Genomic DNA, 22,528 nt, shown 5'->3' with positions numbered 1-22,528 from the left:
AATGCTTCAAATTATTTTTAACAGTTTGGTCCAGAAAGAAAATGAGAAATTTGATAATCATGTAATTAGCGTCAATTTGTGTTAATCGCCTGTCTAAAATCAGTGAGTGGTCATGACTGTCGAACAGTTAGTAATGATAATTTCATATTTTTGACAAATTATCCGATTTTATTTTTACCTGGCATTCCATATTTCATACGTAATCCGGTAATTGAATTCCGTCCATTCATACCTGAGTGGGGCTAATAAGGGGAATTGTCCAAAACAAAATTACTTAATATTTAAATTACAGTAATGCAAATAGTAAATATATTTAATTCGCGAAAAACTATTCAATATATATTTTTTAAATTATATTTTCTTAGTTTCTTGTTAAAGTTTTTGAAATTCTAGCAAACCTGTTTCCTTGGGGCGTAAAGCATCGACTTTTCAATCAAGTTAAAGGAGGCGTGGTTTATTCGTGACGTAGAGAGCATTTCGCACCGTTTGTTATGTTTGGTAGAAATGGAAGTACACTAGAAGAACAATTTTGATTGAAATTAGGATTTTATTAATTTGAACTTAATGTGAAAATGAAACAATAAGGAAAAAGGATTTATACAAGACACTAATTTCTTTATCATTCCGATAATTGTATCTTTTCAAAGGTGTGATACGTGAAAACTCAGGTAGCATGTTTGAACACAGGTGAGTGTTAGACAAAAATCACCTTTGTCAACAAACGGCGATCGGAGCTGTGTATTATAGTTCTCAAAATGTGTACATTTCGCATTATAGGCTTACTACTAACAAATAGTAATAATTGTTAATTTAGAAAATGTGTCGTTTCGAGAGGAATTATATTACATGAAAACAAATACATATATTACACGTGAAATGCGAAACATATCTTAGCGTTGTGAGTACAAATTACTGGAGAAAATTGATCAAAAAGAGGTTCTCAGGGAAAAAAACTTTATTTTGAAGCATGGCTTTAATAACGATATTCCATCCAGCATGGAGAGAATTATTGACAACATTTTTAGTTATTTTACAAATTTTATCTGTGACTCCACAAGTGCCGGACCCAGGTGGGACACCAGAAATTACAAATGAAAATTATAATATTTCGGAAGAATTACCGATAGATTCGTTTGTAGGAACTTTACCAATTAAATCAGGATATCTTTACCATATTCAAGACCAACAAAATTTATTTAAATTAAATGAAAATACAGGTAGGATTACGACAAACATTGTTATAGACAGGGAAAAACTTAAACAAAACACAATAAGTTTTTTCGTTACTGGCTCATCATCATCAAATACTCAGCAGCACCCCATTAATGTTAGGGTCACAATTTTAGACAAAAACGACAATTCACCTACATTTCCACAACAAACAGCATCAATTAGATTTTACGAAAATGTGCAAGGTGCACAAGTGCCGCTTACAACGGCGTCTGACGATGACTTCGGAGAGAACGGTAGAGTTTCAAACTATGCAATTATTTCCCGAGACGATGACAACAAGTTTGATGTTCTTTACGATCCTGATCAGTATGGTGAGGTATTAATTGTTAGAAACGTAGAAAAATTAAACCGAGAAGAACGATCTGTTTATCAGCTGAATGTTTCTGTGCAGGATCATGGAACACCCCCAAAATATGGGTATCTACAAATTTCGATACAAGTTGATGATGTTAACGATAATCCACCAATATTTGATCAAAGTCAATATAAGGCAACTATAAATGAAAGTGCCCCAATCGGTACACTAGTCATTCACGCTGCAGCATCAGATGACGATATTGGAGTAAACAGTGACATTACTTACTCATTGTTGGATGACTCAAATCAGTTTGAAATTGACCCAAAAACAGGAGAGATCCGAACAACCAAGACACCATTATATTGTTATCAACGTTGCGAACGATCAGGTGGAGAACTAGAATGTGAACCATATAGCTGTATTATAACCATTACAACAACAGATGGAGGCAGTCCATCATTGACAGGTAGGGCCTATGTATCTGTAAAAATTGTGGACGAAAACAACCATGCACCCACCATCTCAATAAAGCACTATCCAGATGCCTCAAAGCCTCATTCTACTGTCAGTGAAAATGAAAGTACACCAAACATTGTTGCCTTGGTAACTGTGACGGATGCTGATCCTGGAACAACAATTTCATCATTGTCAATTATATCGGGAAATGAAAAGGGACATTTTAAGATAATGTCAACATCTAACTTTAAGTATAGTTCTGTTCAGCTCGTTGGAGTTCCAGATAGAGAGCGAATTAGTGTTTACAATTTGACAATTGAAGCCACAGACTCTGGAATTCCTCAAAAGTCTTCTTATGCATATTTGATAGTCTATGTCATAGATATAAATGACCATGTTCCGTGGTTTACAAAATTGGAATACAGGATAACGCTTGGTGAAACTTTACCTGTTGGTAGCTTTGTAGAAAGCTTAACAGCACATGATGAAGACTCAGGTCAAAATGCTGACTTGACCTATTCTGTTGTTACTGGCAATGAACGTGGATGGTTTAAATTAGATGAAAAGACCGGACTTTTGACAATAAAGGCAAAACTACATTACGAAATTGCTTCAGGTATTGTAATGAATGTATCGGTGCATGATGGTGGACCTAGTCCATTTTACAATTTTACTCGTGTTATAATAAACATATTAGATGAAAACAATCAGGCACCAACTTTTTCCAGTTCAAGCTTCAACATCACACTTGATGAGAACAAAGCAGCTGGATTTGAAATTCTAATGGCAACTGCGACTGATGTTGACTCTGGGGTAAATGGGACAATATTATATCACCTGCACGGTGATGTCCAACTTAGATATCCAAGTACGTTTAGCATAGACATAAACAGTGGTAAACTCACAACACTGAAGATGTTAGACAGAGAGGTCAAGTCATTTTATGAGATCAAAATCATAGCCAAAGATCAAGGACCACAACCTTTGTCTTCTACTGCAACGATAAATTTGAAAATTGCTGATCAGAATGACGAAAAGCCATCTTTTTATCCAGAGAAGTATTTTGTGAACTTCGATGAAAATCGACCAAGTGGTTCATTGGTTGTTCAAGTGACTGCTTTCGACAGAGACTATGGATCAAATGCTAAGATTACGTACAGTTTTGTATCCAACAATGCAGCGTTCACTATCAACCCAGACACTGGTATCATTACGACAACACGAGTACTTAGCAGAAATGTTCAGAATAGGTACACACTACAAGTGGTCGCAGTAGATCCAGATCCTTCCCACACATCAAATATTGGTATCGTTGAAGTTGCTGTTTTCAATTCAATTGACATTGTTCCTGTTTTTCAAAATCTGCCGTACAAGTTTAATGTAAATGAGGATTCTGGTACCGTATCAAATCCAACAACAAAACAAGTTGGCTCTGTCAGAGCAGTTGTGGGGGATAAAACTGTCAGATATGCCATTGTAAATGGTGACACTGAAAAAATATTCAATATTGGACAGACTACAGGGGCCATTACTGCAGTGAAAAGAGTTGATCGTGAAATAAAATCTGAATATACTCTTACAGTTGTTGCCTACACCGACAGTCGTAGTGCAGAAATTGATGTACAAATATCTATAAATGATGTAAATGACCATGCACCAAAATTTGAACTCATCAACAGTGAAGTGTACATTGCTGAAAATTTACCAGAAGGAAATGAAGTGTATCTTGCGTCTGCAGTTGACCTAGATGCTGGTATGAATTCTGTTATTACGTACTCCATACATGACCCATCTGCCTCGAATCTATTTGAAATTAACAGAAATACTGGAATGGTCATTCTGGCGAAATCTATTCAGAAACTGAACTTGGCGCAGAGATCCTTCCAGGTTACAATTACCGCGACTGATGGGGGATCTCAGCAACTTTCTTCATCACAGCAAATCACATTAGTTATTAAAGATGTTAATGATCATTCACCAGTATTTTCACACACAAGTTATGAATATTCATTATACGAATCCACTTCAGTAAACAAACAATTCTTGGTGCTACAAGCCGTCGATGGTGACTTTGGTGAAAATGCAAAAATAACATACAACATTACTCGTGGGAATGGTGATTCATCATTTGGAATTTTCCCCAGTGGTGCCTTGTATGTTGCTAAACAACTGGATCGTGAAATGAGGGACCACTATCAACTGACTGTTGTTGCTATAGACAATGGTGCCGAACAGAGGAGTTCTGCTGTGAATGTCACAATAAATGTTTTGGACAACAATGACAACAAACCGTTGTTTGTAAACACAACTTACTCTATGTCAATCAAGGAAAATAGTCCAGCCCACAGTGTAATTGGTTCAGTTAGTGCCACAGATGAAGACATTGGCAGGAATGCTGAACTTTCTTATTTCTTAGTGACTGGACATGAAAACTTTATGATTGACGTACAAACTGGAGAAATCAGAAGCATGAAAGTTTTCGATAGAGAGAGCTTGATTGAAGATACTGGAAAAGATTCTTATACTATTGAGATTATGGCTACTGACAATGGAATCACAAAACTAAATGACAAAGCTACAGTCGACATTCGTGTCCTTGATGAAAATGATAATCCACCTGTCTTTGACAAAAATACATACAGACCAAAAGTGAATGAAAATTCTGCCAAATATTCTCCTGTTGTGAAGGTGTCTGCAACTGACTTGGACAGTGGAGAAAATCAGGCATTAACATACTCAATATTATCCGGTAACGAGGATGGACAGTTTGAAATAAATTCAGGAAGTGGACAGATTTCATTGGTTGGATTTGTGGACCGTGAGTCACAAGATAGTTATATCTTAAACATTTTGGCTACAGATTCTGGATCAATAACTAAAAATAGCGCAACTTGCACTGTTTCTATAACAATTTTAGATGTCAACGACAATTCACCACTTTTTGCACAGTCTGTGTATGAAGTTGTCTTGTCGGAATACAGAGTTGTTGGAGATGAAATTATTCAGTTTGTTGCCACAGATACTGACCTTGGTATAAATGCTCAAATCACCTATTCTCTAACTGGAGGTGCTAATATGTTTGTCATAGATGCTAATACTGGAAAATTGTACTTGGATAAAGGATTAGATTATGAAACGAAACGTGAATATAAATTAAATGTATCCGCCTCCGACAAAGGAACACCAAAGGTTCTGCCAACATATGCTAGTCTAACTGTCAAAGTCCGTGATGAGAATGACAACATGCCAACTTTCATAAGTACGCCAAATGTGGCCTCTATTACGGAAAATGCAAATTCCTTTCAGTCCATCATGAAAGTAACAGCCCAGGATATTGATTCTGGTCTCAATGGGTCGGTGACCTATAGCATCATCAACCAGGAACCAGTTACAAACATGTTTTCTATAGATGCCGATCAAGGGAAAATTTCATTTTCTGGTTCCGATTTGGACAGGGAAAAGGTATCTACATATACATTGACAGTTGCTGCATCAGACAAAGGTCTCAAGATCTCAAAGAGAAAATCGGCTGAAAAGACCATCGTTATTAATGTCATCGACGAAAATGACAATGCACCTGTTTTCTTATCACCAAGTGCTCTCACAGTAACATACCCAACAAGTATTGGACAGTTTGCAACAATTAAGGCTGAGGACCCAGACGAAGGGAACAATGGAAGAGTTGTGTACACATTGCTTACTCAAAATTCATATTTTAATCTTGACACTACAACTGGAGCATTGTCTGTAACATCTTCATTACCAGCCTCTCAGGGAACGTATACATTACGGGTGAAAGCTTCCGATAACGGAATGACACCGAAATCTAAGGAAATGGATGTAAGAGTTATTCTTGTGCTGTCGTCAGGAGTGGGGCCAAGGTTTGAAACCTCTTCATATTCACTTCAAATTCCGGAGAATCAAAATATTGGAAAATCAATCAATCGTATCTATACCAATCCATATGCGAATGAGAAATTTTATATTACTGGAATTAGTACTAAAGGAAAAACTGGACAATTGTTTCAAATTGATGAGAATTCTGGAATATTTAGTGCCGCCATGCAATTGGATAGAGAGATTCATGGGAGTAATATTAACGTTACTGTGTGTGCTGTCCAGAGTTCCCAGAGCAGTCCAAAAGCTAGCTGTACTGTGGTAAGTTTTTAGCTTATATTTGTTTCAATTGAGAGAAAAATAATCTGTTTTTGGTTTTGCTAAACTGGGTGAAAATTTTGAAATGTTGCAATTGATGATAAGTAATTGAAAAGAACAGTTTTAATTAGGTTCATTTATAGTTATGTATTTTAAAAGGAAAAGGAAATTTTATTGCCTTAATGTAAGATTTGAAAAAACTTTTAGAATTTATCACTTGAAAAACATATTTTGTTTCTTTATTTATCATGTTTATGTAGTCTTGCAGCAGAGTTATAATTTATATTAAAATGAAATTGATGTCAAGGTTGCCCTAATTAAATATTTTATTGAAATCCTTATAATTATACCAATTTAAGCATATGTGCCCGGCAACCAAGAAAATCCATGTGGGCACTGTTGGCAGATTCATTCCAAGACATTTAATTATACATGTGATTAAAGATTTTTAACTTGGTTGGTTTATAAAATGTCACACGAATGTCCTGATAAGTTTTACTATCCTTGTATACTGTATTATGTACTTGTATGTTCATGTTTTTTTAGAGTTAACAAAATTATTGATCAAATCTGATAATGATTGAAACTCTAAACTAGTTTAACTACAATAAATTGAAGACAGAAATGAACATAATAAAAATAAGACAATGGATAAATATCAGACTTCAATGGACTTCATGTAGCTGTGTGATTACACATGACATGATCAGTCAGGGGTGCTACTTAAACAAGTGATTTCATCATTACTTATTTCAGTGATTTGATAAATTCAGTTATCACCTATTTAAGTGATTTTAGTGTTTTCTTTGATCTTCAAATGCTAATTTCATTGATTTTCCATATTTTCACAATCTTTTCTATAATTTTCCTACATAAATCAATTATCCCTTTTTCTTTGTATATTAATTTCACTAGTGCGCTTGGGCAGTAAGTTAGTGCGCTAAAGCTTTTAAAAGTACCCATGGGAATTTTTCTGTAATCAAAAATTCATTAACTACTCTTACTATCAGACAAAGATAAACAATATTAGGTAACCTGATTGGTTTTCTTTAGAGTTAGAATGATCTACTTCAAGGTTATGACCTGATCTACAAACTATTTCAGTTTTTGCATATTTTAAAAAAACTGTAAAAGTGTCAGGCTTATCAAGCAAAAGACAATTTCTGCATGTACCTAGTTGTTTTTTCAATGGAATTGTTGTCTTTTTACCAATAAAAAAATCAAGCTTGTGGGAAAAATATCAAGAAAATGTTATAAACACTTATTAAAGTGATTACATTTTAACTTCTAAAATTACTTGTTTCAGTGATTTTAAAAAGTCAGTGTGAAAATTTTTAATATTTCACAGCCAAAATCACTTGAGGAAGTGATTCTGAAATCACTTGTTTAAGTAGTACCCCTGACTGATGATTAAAAATAAGAAGAATGAAAAAAAAAAAAAAAAAAGTAGGTACTTGAAACTTTTGCAACTCAAATTTGGGTTCTTGGTTAAAGAATGGAAACATTAGCCTTAGAATACAGGCTGTTTTGCTTGGACTTCACGTTTTTTTTACTTGAGCTGATCAAAACTTATAAAATGCACCTTCCATCCCTCTTTAGTCTGCTTTTGTTGTCATGTTGCTGTCTCATATAGTTAAGATGGTCTTGGTAGGGTTTACAGAATGGAGAATATAATGGACCAAGAGTACAGAAAAATGGGTCAAGAAAATGAAAAGATTACAGAAAAATAGGGTTCTAAATATTTTTAAGAATAGAGAATAATGGAGGAAATAAATAAAGAGCATAGAAAAATGGCCTTAAAAAATTAAAACAATACAGAAATGAAGGACCCCTTAATCTGACCCTCAGGACCCTCAGTAAAGGACTTATGAAGTAATTAAACCTGTTTTTCAAGTACTAAATCATTAAAGAATTTGCCTTGCAATTTTGAACTGTTATTTCTCAGTAGAATGTGGCAGATGATAAAAATATTTTGTATATATATTTTAGGTCACGAGTGACATAACATGATAAATGAGAAATTCTTGTTTTCTTACAAATTTGTACAATTCTTGACCAAATTCAGCTGTAAGGCTTAAATATTACACAATTATAGACCAGTCACGCTTGAAAATAAACGACGAAAACAAGTTGTATAATTATAACAATTTTTCAATTTCTCCCCAAATATGTATAGAAAAGTACAAGGTGTCACTTGTGTTAGTAAGAAATTGATAGGTATGGTAATAAACTACCTGGTCATTCATTGATAAATGACCATAGACATGAATTTATGACTCCGGCCATAAAAATGTATGATCAACCTGATAAAATCACTGGACATACCTTTACAATAAACCCTCACTCATGTTAATAAATATCAAGATCAATTTTTATAAGGGTCAGTTTATAAGGTATTTAAAATAGTCATAATCATAAATATATATATATGTAGGTAAAGTGATCTAAAATCAATAAGTATAGTAAAAAGTAAGGTTTTGAATTTCATTTTGTTTTAATTTAGTAGTGAAACACACAAAGGTTCCTCAAAATATTTCAGTTAACAATGTATCTAATTGTTAAAGGGGAAAATTAAGGCAAGCCAGAAGATATTTTAACCAGTTATATTTACCAGCAAACTTTTAAAAAAGGACCCAAATTTCCTGGAAAGTTTTTTAAATGTTTCTAGATATAAGAAGATGTTGTATGAGTGCCAATGAGACAACTCTCCTGATCCAAGTCACAATTTGTAAAAGTAAACCATTATAGGTCAAAGTACTTTTAAAAAACCCCCATTTTGCTCTTTGAATGTGGATTTGTAACTTCAATAAATTATACAAAAAACTTGAAAGAAATTGTAGAGGAAATACCTTCTATGTATAAAATCAGATTTATTTTTTTGTAGATCTGTAAGACCTAAGAATATAATACAATATGTATTTTATGTTTCTGGTAAGACGTAATCAGTTTGACCAAATTTTCTGCTTCAATGACTGGCTGTCTCAAGAATCAATCAAACACATGTATTATAGATGTATTCTTTTTTAAAATGAACTTCATTCAAATTGCCCACAGACAATATTTTTGGTATAAATGTAAAAAAATTTAAAACCAAATGTGTAAGCATGTAAATTTACCTTATTTACTGTGTAACTTTTATGTACATGTAGTTTTAATACTGATGTAATCGTTGTACAATTGTATTGTATTTTTACTGTTATGACACATTTTTTGATATAAATCGTTACTTCCTTGACTTTTGACAAGACAGACAAACTGATCATAGGAGGCTTAATTTTCTCTTTTGTATTAGCATAGATGTATCATGTATTATAATACATATTGTGTACTTTCTTTATTATAAGGATTGTCAAATCAGAATCCCCATTGATTTAAGACATAAAATAACTCCCCATCAACTGATCAAGCCCTAAGAATCATCAATTTATATGTGATATATGGAATAAATTCTTACTAAAAAGCTGTTTTTGACTGTGGAAGATCAGCAATGTACATTTTCATATACATGTATCTTTGACCTATAATTGTTTACTTTTTACACATTGTGACTTGGATGGAGAGTTGTCTCATTGGCACTCATACCACATCTTCTTATTTCTAATCATTTCAACAGTTAAGTATGCAGGGCCTTGCCGATAAGCAAATACCCCTCCCCCTTATGGAGTTTCATGATAAATGCATAGACTCCACTTTCCAGGCCCCCCTTTTTTTTTAGTAAAATCCTGGATATGCACCATGTATGTTTTATGTATTTTGTAAAGTTATGAAACAAACCAAATTGAAACAAAATACATGAAAAGCTTGAACGTTATTTGCACATTTTTATATGTAAACAAATTGCACGATGATGCACAATTAAATAAAATACACATAGGTACCAGCTGTGTTTTCCCTACATAACTTTAATCTTATTATGAAGATTGATATCTGCCCAGCAGAAAAAAATAACTAAACTAGCTGTTAACAGTTAATGTCTTCTTCTTGATTTAAGATTTGTGTCAGTAATTTGTACAAGTTGGTATTTTTGTCCATTTTTTTAATCTTGTTTTTTTGGTATTGATAGTTATTCAAATACTGTCTTGACATGTAATTGCAATATTCCGATAGAGACAGTCACATGTTGGATCGACTCTGCCAAACACAGTGTGAATTGAAAGATAAATCTTTATGAAACTAAAGTTTAGAGTTAATTTAAATGTTGAAAAAGTTTAAATCAACAACAAAGAGACACGGTGCATTTGGCAGTTAACATGTAAATGTTTCACACTTAATACAGGAAACGTGCAGTTGCTCAAAAAAGTTTCTTCTTATTACAAAAACGAAATTTGATTAAGATGTTTCAATATCAGGTGTAATTTTTTAAATTCCAAAGATTGACAGTTTTATTTTTGTACTGAAACATAAAATATTGTTCTTACATTTTTTGCTATTAAAAGTATACTTTACAGTACAATTTTTTCTATTAAAAGTACACTTTACTGTAATTTGTTTTTATATTGATTGCACTTTAGTAAGTAATGAATTCTTTAATAAAAGTAAGATTAAATGAAATTCTTAAGGAAAAGGAACATGAATGGACTGGTATTAACAAGAGATAACTTCTGTTTTCCACCAGAAAAAGTTCTCTCCCCTCAATACTATGAAAGAATCAACAAATTTTACTTATTCATATAATATTAAATCACAATATTTAATTATACTTACAAAAAAGTCATAACCATACTGTTTCATTAAAGTAATGTACATGTATGCAAAAAGTTAGGTGGAAATAGTTGTTGACAGGGAAATAAAAGGGGGGGGGGATATGTGTACAAAAAGCAATGGAATCTTCAGGTTAAATTTATAAAGTTTAGAAACTTGAATTTTTGCCTTTGAGAATGCATTTCTGTCTTCTTGAAAGAATAATTGGAAAATATTATCTTTCAGCAAGTAACTCTTGAATCATCTAATTGACAAGTTGTACTGAAATTACCCTTTCTTTAAACTAAAGCCAGGCCAGTGTCCAAGAGGATTAGCCAAATCAACTGTTTAGTCATAACTTGAATACAGTCAAGATTATGACACTATTTGATCAATGTTAGTAGAATTTTAAAAGTTTGAATCAAATTTATCAGTACAATAGGGTAGAAATTGTAGGTCTTTTCACTTACGCTGACAACTGAAATATTTTATCTCTTTTTATATAGAAACTCACTAGGCACTCTCTCAGTACCATGGTCGTACAATTTACGAACAACATTACACCTGATATTTATTTACCAATATGAAAAACAAATAATCGGAAATTTTTCCGTTTCCAGTTTATTAATGAATTAATCAAGAATGCATAATCCTTCCACAAGAGTTTTTCCTATTGAAGAAATATTTGTAATATCTTCAGACCCATAAGATGTCACTCATAAGATTTCTTTATTATTTTATGGAAGGAAAATCCATAATTATATTTCAAATTTATTACCATCAAATCAATATCCATAACAGTTTCTGTTAAATGTGTTATTTTTAGTGGCGGATAAAAATTTCTATAGACAAAACTATTTTTAAGGCCTTGTATGTCAGGTACATATGAAAAGCACATTGTATAGATTTTTTTATTCTAATTTTTAAAACAACCAGGTGCATTTGATTTTTACTTTAAAAGTGACTTTAGAAATCAAGGATTCTCAGATAAAATGAACTGGGCTGCACTTATCATATTGTTTTTTAGCCAAATATTTCAATTATTATTATGGGGGGGGGGGGGTTTAATTCATCACTAAGATTTAGTATCTTAATTTATTTTTTAAAAGTTTTTCACATTTTTGTATTTCATTTTGTAAATTTGTTGAATTTGTATAACTTTCAGTAAAATACAAGTACATTTTTCCCGGAACATTGTGGCCTGGATGACACGTTCTTAAGTACATTTTAGATAGACATGATGAAGTAGAAAATATACAATACAAATGGCCGAGATTTATAGATTTTGTTACACAATGGGTAAAGATTGGGTTTGAGATCAGACTCCATAAATTATATGTCACATTTGTTCGAGGTCCATTTAATGTGTCCGTACATACCACGCTAGGTATCAAATCTTTTTATTTAACTTTAAATGACAAAATCGCATGACCACGATAAAATGCCACAAGAAAAACACAAAGTATCGGTTACATTAAAGTGACACCTATCTTTTAGAATTCTTTGTTTTGGGTGACTTAAGTTCGTATTTTTCGTTTCATATTGTTCCTTTATCTTGTCATTGTGTACAAAAGCCTGTGTTTTGAAAAGGCTATCCAGTTTGTCAAAATTGTATTGAGTCTTTCACCCGTTTGTCCTATATTTGTCAGATTGGTAATTTGAAATATGAAATTGGCTTTGTTATTTTGAACGATATTCACATGTAATTCACAGTGTACCTGTTTATTACAACCCTGTGTTATAAAACCCTAAAACGAAATCTGGGGGGGTTGCTTACAAGATATGCAGCTTTACTCGTTTAATTTAAAGTTCAGGGTAACTTAGAAGTATGATTTTGTTCGTTGCACGGTACGAGCACATAGTGTCATTTAAAAATTGGAGAAGTTAAATTTGAAAGAGATGAATTGGGTTTTCATTTCTATTTACAACTCTGCTTGAGAAATCTTAGGATCAAATGAAATATAAAATTTCTAGGTTTGATAAAAGATTTTGATTGTTTTGCTCCTGTACATGTACACCATTAAACATGATATGCTGTTTGTTCTAGATCTTTTCTCATCATATTTTGGACTAAATTTAAAAAAAAAATCATTTTCACATTCAGATGTTTAAGGATCAAAATATCGTAGCAATTTGAAATGGTATAATATGTTCAAATTTATAACCTAATGAAATAAGAAAGAAAAAATTGGGGGAAAATTTAGCATGTTTAATGCTTTCTTTAAGTTCAACTTGCCAAAAAAATTACTTATCAACATAGAATACAGGAAAACCCTGGACATTTATAACCACTAATAAGTGGTCAAGTACTAAACAACGGCAATAAACAAAATGTAAATATACAATAAACAATAAGACTCATTAACTGATGGTTTAGTAACCTGAGTATACATATGTCCATTTCACATGAAGTGTAATCAACCTGTACTAGGTAATATACATGTAATTGACATTAATCAGTTTACCACAATAAAGTGTGGATGTATTATGTTAATTGTTGTGACAGAACCTCCAGGTCTGAAATACCAGACATGTTCATTTCGGTGTCCTTTTCATATGTTGTTTATTTCGAGTTATGCATGGGGGAAAACAGTATTTTATTGTCCTAATTTGTGTATGACTGACAAAGTACATGTATACAGTGACAAAAGTGCAAGTCTACTGATATTCATGTATCAAAGTAAAAAATATTGACCAAAAAAGAAAAGAATTTTTTTATCTTAAAACTACCCTATTTTTTTGAAAGGAGAACAATATTTAAAAGTAAAATTATTTAAGCCTCAATAGACTTAAAAGTATCATGGTCCATTTTTAAAAAGTGTGCAATATTGTTTGAATGAAAAGATTTCGTCAATGTAAGGACTTTCTTTTAAATTGAAAAAAAAAATTTTAAGTATTGAATGATGTACGCAAAATGTGGTATGATGTCAAACGAGGTGTGCATGTCCTATACTATGACTTTACAAATGTTTGTATAAAGTGCATTCAAACATGTTCTCAAGTATATAAATGTATAAAGATTGATACTAAAATCTAAAAAATGTTTTAACCATGTTGTCAAGTGCTAATTTAAAAACATTGAAGTGTATTTCACCTTCGAAAATTTCTTAAAAAGTGTCTGAAAGTGTGGGTTATGCCTTTGATGAATGTTTGATGGAACGTAATGTAGAAGTTTATTTTTTTTTGTTTACAAGGTGTGGTGTACATCTTAACTTTAAACAAGATAGATCGATCTTTCTATTCATAAGTTCGGGGTTAAAGCGATATGTATATTAGGTTTTGTCTCATCGGAAGTGATTCAGTAAAATAGTCTTGTTACGGAAGGTTATTTACTGCAACAGATATATAGATATAACGAAGGAAAAATATAGGATGTAAAGTCTTATTTCGAATTTTATAAATTTAAGCAAGTTGACATGTTTGGCTACTAAAATGCTTCCTGTTTTTACCTTTTTTTTAACATGGTTATCCGTTATTATATCTTTGGTCTATTTTAACTTATTTGAAAAAAACAACATTTTGGTAGTCATTCAAAGTAAAAATATTGTTTTAATACTGCTCTTTGGTCGGGTTGTTGTCTTTGACACATTCCCTGTTTCCATTCTCAATTTTATTCAAGTACATGTATACAGAATTAATAATTTATTTAAGAATTGAAATGTCTTGTTTAATCTATATGACCTATATACATTAATCATTTAATTGAATTTTTCCGATTTCAGGAAAGTAACTTGTATATTATGACACAGCTATTGTTAAAAGAGTTGTTCTAGTTCATTCTTTTGTTCAAATTTTTAATCCATGCATATATTTTGTTGAAATATCATTGAGAAGTGGTCAACAATTGGCCTGTGTAAAAATAAACTCTATACAAAAATTGGACGTGTCATTTCATTTCAATAGAGTAACCCTCTAGTCAACCTGTACTGGGTTTTAAATTTGTTTATAGCAGAATAATAGCTAAATCCCAAACAAAAATGTATCATTAAGGATGTACTGAACTCGGTCTTAAGTCTTTTGAAAAGAAATAAAATCCTGTGATTATTGTGTTACTTCGATGGAATAGAATGGAATGTCATTTCAAGGGGAGCCGCCATTATGCCGGACAGTTTTATTGAAGTGAATAAATTGTAATCGTTTTAATCATGACCCGATGTCATTGATTATTCTATGTACCTGGGCAGGTGTGTTAAATCTGGTTTCCTTTTGTCGTGATGACAAAACAAATAAATCGCTCGTTTGAATTTTTAAGGTGTACTAATCAAAGGCCAAAATTTTGAGTGATTCATCCATGTATATTTCGGGTCTACTTTTATTTTATTGAAGGAGGGAGTTTACTGTTGTATTTGTTCATTTCTTAAAACAATTTAAAAATTTCATATTCTATTTAATTAATATACACCACCTTTAGTCAATTAACATCAAGCATGAACAAATAATTAAGACTTATCATACATGGAGTAAATTCAAAGGAAAAGAATTTTATGTGGAATTCTGTAACCTATGAAACAAAAAATATTTTGTGTAAATTAATCTCCCCCCCCCCCCCCAACCCCCCCTTTCCCCCTCTCCTCCCCCTCCAAGTTGTCTTAATTTTTAAAATTCATCTGTCAAAGAATTATCTTCATGAGTAATCAATTAAGTAAGAGATAAAGTTATAACTCAATATTTGAATATTTGAATTTATCTGACAATTCGAAAGGTGCAAAACCCCAAAACATGAAAGAAAATTGTGAAACTAAGGGGAGATAACTCCATAATCTAAATATTTGCTGACCAATTATCTTATACAGTCTTGACTATTTGGCTACAGTTAAATTTAACTTGTTGATAGAAGTCTGGCTAATTGTTTGTTCTAGGACCAACAAAAGAATGCGATTACAAACTTAAATACATTTATTTCACTTCAAAGTAGCTTTGTCCCTAATGTTTACCCGACTGATTTGGGGTTTGGGCAATAGCAGTGTGTTTTTATTTTGTCTATTATGGTGTATATTAATAAAGCATGTAAAGAAATGATAAGGTTTTGTGGGTGGGTTGTTAGGGTTATTACAATGTTTATTAAGCTTAAATTTTGGCTGACCTGGTAGTATAATGAATCAATTCTTAAAAAAACCACAATGGTGACTATGCGGCATGGGCTTTGCTCATGGTTGAAGGCCGTACGGTGACCTATAGTTGTTAATTTCTGTGTCATTTGGTTTCTTGTGGAGAGCTGTCTCATTGGCAATCATACCACATCTTCTTATTTTTATATTCAACAGTACTTGTAATTATATCTATACAATAGAAAATCTTTTTATGTAATAAATAGATAAATTCTGATCTTCATACATTTTAATGCAATGTTAAAATCTCCTTAAACTTTTTATCATTTTCATAAAAACTCTAATCACAATTACAGTTTCATGTCAGTTCAAGAAGAGTTTTTGTTTTATGATTAATTATAACGATTCAGATAGTTCTAAACAATCCCCCGCCAGCCTTAAAGTATAATGCATGATTTTACTATTGATTCAAAGACTTTTTGCTTGTGATTTAAAAAAAAATGTATTGGAAACTGGTCATACCTCTTTACAAAACTTATCTTTAGGCAAACAATTATTTACGGCTTACATTTTCTGTATATCATGTATATTTAGTCTCAGATTCCATTTTGTATTGCAAAATAAATTCTTCTCTATGCATAACATATCATAATCTAATTAGATCCCAAAAACATTGTATTTTGATAGCAAAAGTAAATATTTTGAGAAAAATGTTAAACTCATTAGCCAGACACCTTGTGCAGCCAAGAATGTGGTTCTTATGTGAAAGTATATCTTTATTTGAAGCCTGGGGAAAACATCATTAAGAGAAGTTTTTATTGCATGTTAATTTCTTGGAGGGTAATAATGTACTTAGTTATCTGGAGTAGGATTGTAAATCAACATAAACAAGTGCAGAATTTACAGAGAGGAAGGGGGATAATGTAACAGCTAAGACATGAATTTGTAAAAGTCTTATATTCAAATTGATAATCTGAGCAGTGTTATAGCCAAATGTTAGATTATATTTTGTCAAATATATAAAATATTATTTACACAGCAATGAACAAGTTTTGAATTTAAGATCAGGGATCCTTGAAATAGTAAATATTTAAAAGTTAAATGGGAAAATTTGTAATACAAAAATGAAATCCAATTTGGTTTTCCTTTGAGACGTATTAAGACTAATGAAAATTTCTTTAGCATACAGAATAGGAAAAAAGAAAGACATCTATTATATAATTTAGAAGAAATTTATTCCGTATGAATTGAAAGTAATGCGAAATTTCCAGTCACAGAGTGAAGATGGGATTTGAATTGTTTACCTTGATGTAAACACCCTCATTACAGAAATTTAAATTTGATGTTTTGTACAGATTCATTCGAACATGGGACTCCTAAGTCTGGGTAGAAAAGAGCGATCAGATACTTATTTTTTAATATTTTATATCAAAAAGTTTTGATGATTATAAAAGTGCCGGGCCATTGATCAAAGCTACGAATGAATATGAAATAATCATTGACTTCAAACCATAGAATTTACCACTTTTTATGCTTTTATGTAGACAAATGTTTTACAAAACGGAAGAACTTTTACCTTTTGAGGTCTGTGCAAAAAGGAGAATTATGTTTATTTTTGCACCTTTATAAAATATTTTATTTGATGGTATGTACCTGCTGTGTGTTTGCTGGTCACCATGAGTGAGTGTTGTCAGTTAGGATTTGCCATACCAGTTTTGCAGTTATGCCCCCTTGTAAATTATAAAAATGCATGTCTAATTTTTTTTTTTTTTTTTTTTTTTTAAGATGATCTAGAGAAGTGACTGTATACATGTATGGTGACCTAGTTGTCTTTGGGGATTTTTATTTAGTTGTTGGGTTGACATCAACTTGACATACAGAATGAAATTATCCCAAATCTCTTTAAACTAATATATATTTTTCAGATTTTGCTTTTGAAATTTGATTTACACTTTTTCTCAATTTAGTTCTGAAACATGAGTATTTTGGCTTAAACATTTCTCACATATATATGTGTTACATTATACAAAAAGAAAGACGTTTTCTACACCTTAATATGCTTTTCAGCTAATTTTGTGATGGATTTCCACAAATGCATATATCCCCATGTGTTTGCATCAGTTAGAAGATTTTTAAACAGAGATGTAATTTATTCTGACAGTATTTACATCTTCATAATTGTTTACAACAAGCTATTGTCTTTGTTTGTTTGTTAACTTCACATGTAAACATCTGTCTGGGGAATGAAGAAAATGTATGAAATTTATTTTATGAAAGATGAAATGTAACGATGATGTAAGCAGAAATGTACATCATAATGAGTTATCTTGTCTCATGAAATGTATACCAGGCCCAAAGAAGATTTGTTTCATGTTTTTTTTGGTTATAACATCTGGTGGACTAATGTTTCATTATATTTGTCTAACAATGCATTTATACCTCCTGACTAAAATATTCCCATTGCTTTGGCTTCGTATACATACCTACATAATACTGGAACTTAATTCCTCATGTAAAAAGTAATCTTTACATACAATTGTGCTGCAATTGGTACTCAATTATGCAGTCTTTGAAAAAGAAATTATTTTATGATGAGGAAACTTGTCAATACTTGAAGACAGAGTGTCATGATAGGCAGATTCCTTTAAAGGTGTCTTGTTTTAGGTGAACCAGTTGGGTTGTCGGGTTGCCAGGTTAATGATGTTTTAATAAAACAAAAATTTACCTGTTGACCCTGGGACCCCAAAGCACATGATAACATTTTTATATCACATCTGAATTTACTCCTTTCTTCTGCATGGGTACAAAGTTTGTTAAATTTAGGAGGGAAATTTTGTCAATACAGAAATTGTGTAGTATACATGTGTATATTGGGAAAAGTCACTATTGTAGACCTTCTAAGCTCAATTTAGGGTCCAGATACCTATTACAAGAAAGTAAAGAGAGGACATGGTATATTTGAGGACCCAAACTGAATTTCTGATTTGGTCCATAATTGTCAAACATTTATTTTCCTTATGAAAAATTATATTATAACAGTTGACATTAAGTCTCAGAGATCAGTGTAAATTGGCAATGTATAAAGCTGTTGTCATTTTGACTAATTTCAACTTAGGATAGATCATTTACTAATGATTTCAACAGTGTTTGGTTGTTTTTTTTCAAACACAGATTTTTAACCTTTTTCTCCTTTTCCACTCCACCATCTGTTACACAAATTTATGTTGAAGGACAATGGCCTTTAAAATTCTGACCAGAAATCATATGATAAAATCTCCAATACTGCCACCTATGTAAAGCCATCAATTATTCAGACTTTATTATAGGTAAATAGTTAGAGTAATTTGCAGGGATGTTTTAGAATTGATATTGATGAGAGAAAATTGTTTTACATGTTTTATGGACAGTAAGATTGAATAGATCAAAGAGAAAAATTTTATACACTTAATTGAAGTTCATATGGACCAGTGTAAAAAGCAACCTTGAGTGGTCAATTATTGTATTTTTTTTTTAATGATTAATTACCTCATCTCTCACTGTAAAAAAGGGGGAATGAAAATTAACCCCATTTGCCTAATATAACCTGCCGGGTAACCAATATTTGTTAAATAAAAACCAAAAGTTTTATAGTTAAAACTGATATTTTGAAGGGAATATTTGATATCATTTATATTACATATACACACAATTGATAAAATCTAAATTTATTTAAAAGGTAAATCATTTATACTTATCATGTTTGTACATACAATAGGTACAGCTTGAGATTTTTTATCATAAATTTTAAAATTTGTTTGTGAAATATAAGTAACTACATTACAAGCTTGTAATCTACTGTCTAAAGTACTCTACAAATATTGTGGCATTTATGATTGTAACCTGTTCTTGTAGGTAATCTAATTGTGCTTGGTGTGACAAGTTTATGAGTTTTAAAATTTTTATATTGTTGATAATTTCAAAAGAATGTTTATTACCATGTATATATATGCCAGTGCTGTCATAAAAGAACATTTTTACCCATCAGAACTTAAATTGTTTTGATAGAATTCTTGATGACCTCCTTGTCTCACAGTTGTAAAAGACATTTTGACCAATCAAACGCACCCTTGACATCTTGAAATACCTGTTGTCCATGGTAAAATTGTTTAAAATGGGTAAACTTGAAAACATTTATGGACTTGATATCTTTCTAGTTTCTTTTTAATAATACTCATGTTTCATATTTATAATATGTTTTTCTTAAGATCTTATCAATATTTTTATGTCCATTGTGTGGATTTTTTTTTAATTTTAATAGATTTTGTCTAGAGATTAAACACAAAAAATAATGTTGAAAATGGAAAATTTTAAAGATTATGTAAATTTGAAATTATATTCTATCTCTTCCAAATCTGATAAAGAATATAAAATGATATGGTATGATTTTCAAATATTTATTTTTTGCATGTAGAAATGAAATTAAAGAGGTTCAGTTGAGGGATTCACCAGTGTGCTGTATATAATATGATATTTCGTATGTTAAACATAAAAAATTGATGGTCTGCAGTTTGTATATTTTTAAACAATAAGTAAAGAAAAGATGACTTAATCCAAAGTTATTCTGGGGATATAAGGATGATGATTTATCAACAGTTTTTACCCGATTTATTTTTGGTCCCTGTGAAATTGCATAATATTATTCAGTCAGTATATTTCATAGCCTTTCAATATAACACATGTTTCTCCCTAATTATAAAAATGTTTTATGAATATGCCAGATTACAATAATGATGTAGGGATTTGAGATTCTCAATTTTTATGATTTTCCTATCTCCTGTATACATTATAAGTCTCAATCCCTTTGGTCATTCGGAACCATTTGTACTTGCTCATTTGAATGTATGTTAAAATTACTAACTTTGCAAAGTGCATTTTTCTTTACTGCTAGTAACCTTGAGTTAAAAATCAAACATTTTCTTCCTGAGAAAATCAATTGAAGGAAGAATAAATGAAGTCCATAACTATCTTTACATCAAGGTTAATTATTTTGTGTATTGGTTATTTTAATTAAGGTTGCCAAGTACACTATTCACCTGTTTTTTTGTCCCTTTGTCAGTTCAGAACATGATATGATAATTAAACCCATTTTCATCATGTTTTTAATGCTTCAGAGTAATTATTAAATTCCTGTCCTATTATGAAAGGACACTGCACAATCTGAAATAGACATACAACTGGTTTAATTAAATTGACATTATTATTGGAGCTGTTCTTACTTGTTTATAGCCTGATTTTTCATTTAAGCAAAGTTTGGAAGTATTTTTTGAATATACCAAGAGATTAGAGAATAATTTTTAAGCTCTTGGAAAAAAAGGGGGAGGGTCCAACTTCCGATCCCCTCTTTGAACTGACAGTATTTTGAGAGTGTTCTGTTATTTGGGTAGATTTTATTTGTTAATGTTCAAGAGAAAAATAATCTTGTCAGATAAAACATTTTCATGATTATAAGATGTTTTTCAGTCATTTACCCCCCCCCCCCCCCCCCCAACATTTCCAAATGATCTCCAAGGATAATTTAATAAAATAATGTCCCCCTTGACACACCTACTAAGATAATTTGATTAATTAATGGTTGAATTTTTAGTGACTTATTGCAATCTTGCACTAAAAACCATCATTTTATGTCACCTGAGAAAAATAAATCACAGCTGGAAGTCAAACAGGAAAAAGTCACCCATTGATTGTGTGCAGCAATAGAAATATTAGCTGTGACATATTTTGAATGACAATGAAATGAAATATCGAATAGTTTAAATAAGTTGGCAGTGAACTCCGCCACCTGTTAAAAAAGTATGTATTTTTGTATCTAAAAATGGAGAGAAAAGTCAATATTTATGTCCCAAGATGTCAACCTATTAATTGAGTGGATTACTAGATTATAATTCCCTTAATAAATTTATCATTGACACTCCTAATAAATGGATTTATCAATTTATTAATTATCATATAGGCCTGTGGGGCAGGATGTTTACAATCAATAGATGAATTATATTAATTTTGATAACCTTTAATCTGAATCAGTAAAACTAGGTAATTGTATGGCTGAGTAAAGTTACTGCCACATTGAAACAAATAATTGATCAATAATGCTTACAGTAAAAATAAAATAAAAAGTTGTTTTTGAAATAAAACAAAATGTGTTTTGATAACATTGATTTATCAGAATCTTGTTAAACTTAAAGATAGTTTTTCAAATTTAATTTATTTCCTTAAACAGTGTTTATTTGATTGATATGTATACAGGTGCATATTTTGTTTTTATTCATGATATGAATTTGACATGTTTTTCTAAGTTTTTACTTTAATTTAGATTTTTAGATTTTGACAATTATTGTTTAGATACTGAAATCTTGCCTATTGTTGAAGTCTGATTAACTTGACCTCCACTGATGTCTTGGACATTAAGTTCTGCTTATTTGTGACCTTGGGGTGCTCCCTGTCTAATACTTTGGTGTACATCTGCCTATAATGTTCAAATGAAATTCAATATGTAACAGTAAAATTACCAGTCCACCAGAAACACTTAAAGCACATTTTTAAAGTAGACACTTTAACATTGTGTAAATAAGCAATTTTCTAAATTAACAATAACTTGAATAATTTGCAGGTAAATGTTAAT

General features: G+C 31.2%; 1 protein-coding gene across 1 annotated transcript in view; it reads left to right on the top strand.

Moving 5' to 3' along the window:
- The first annotated feature begins 470 nt into the window (after positions 1-470).
- The window catches only part of LOC127714790 (cadherin-related tumor suppressor-like), an 86,240-nt gene continuing 64,182 nt past the window's right edge, over positions 471-22,528 (top strand). The window contains exon 1 of the mRNA XM_052220826.1: positions 471-6,145. Within this exon, the coding sequence (XP_052076786.1) occupies positions 968-6,145 (5,178 nt within the window). The 5' untranslated portion in view covers positions 471-967. The remainder of the gene's footprint in view (positions 6,146-22,528) is intronic.

The sequence above is a fragment of the Mytilus californianus genome, unplaced genomic scaffold, assembly GCF_021869535.1.
Source record: "Mytilus californianus isolate M0D057914Y unplaced genomic scaffold, xbMytCali1.0.p SCAF_9, whole genome shotgun sequence".
Classification (NCBI taxonomy): Eukaryota; Metazoa; Mollusca; class Bivalvia; order Mytilida; family Mytilidae; genus Mytilus; species Mytilus californianus.
Note: the sequence above shows the minus strand (reverse complement) of the source record. Positions and strands in the feature narration are given on the sequence as shown.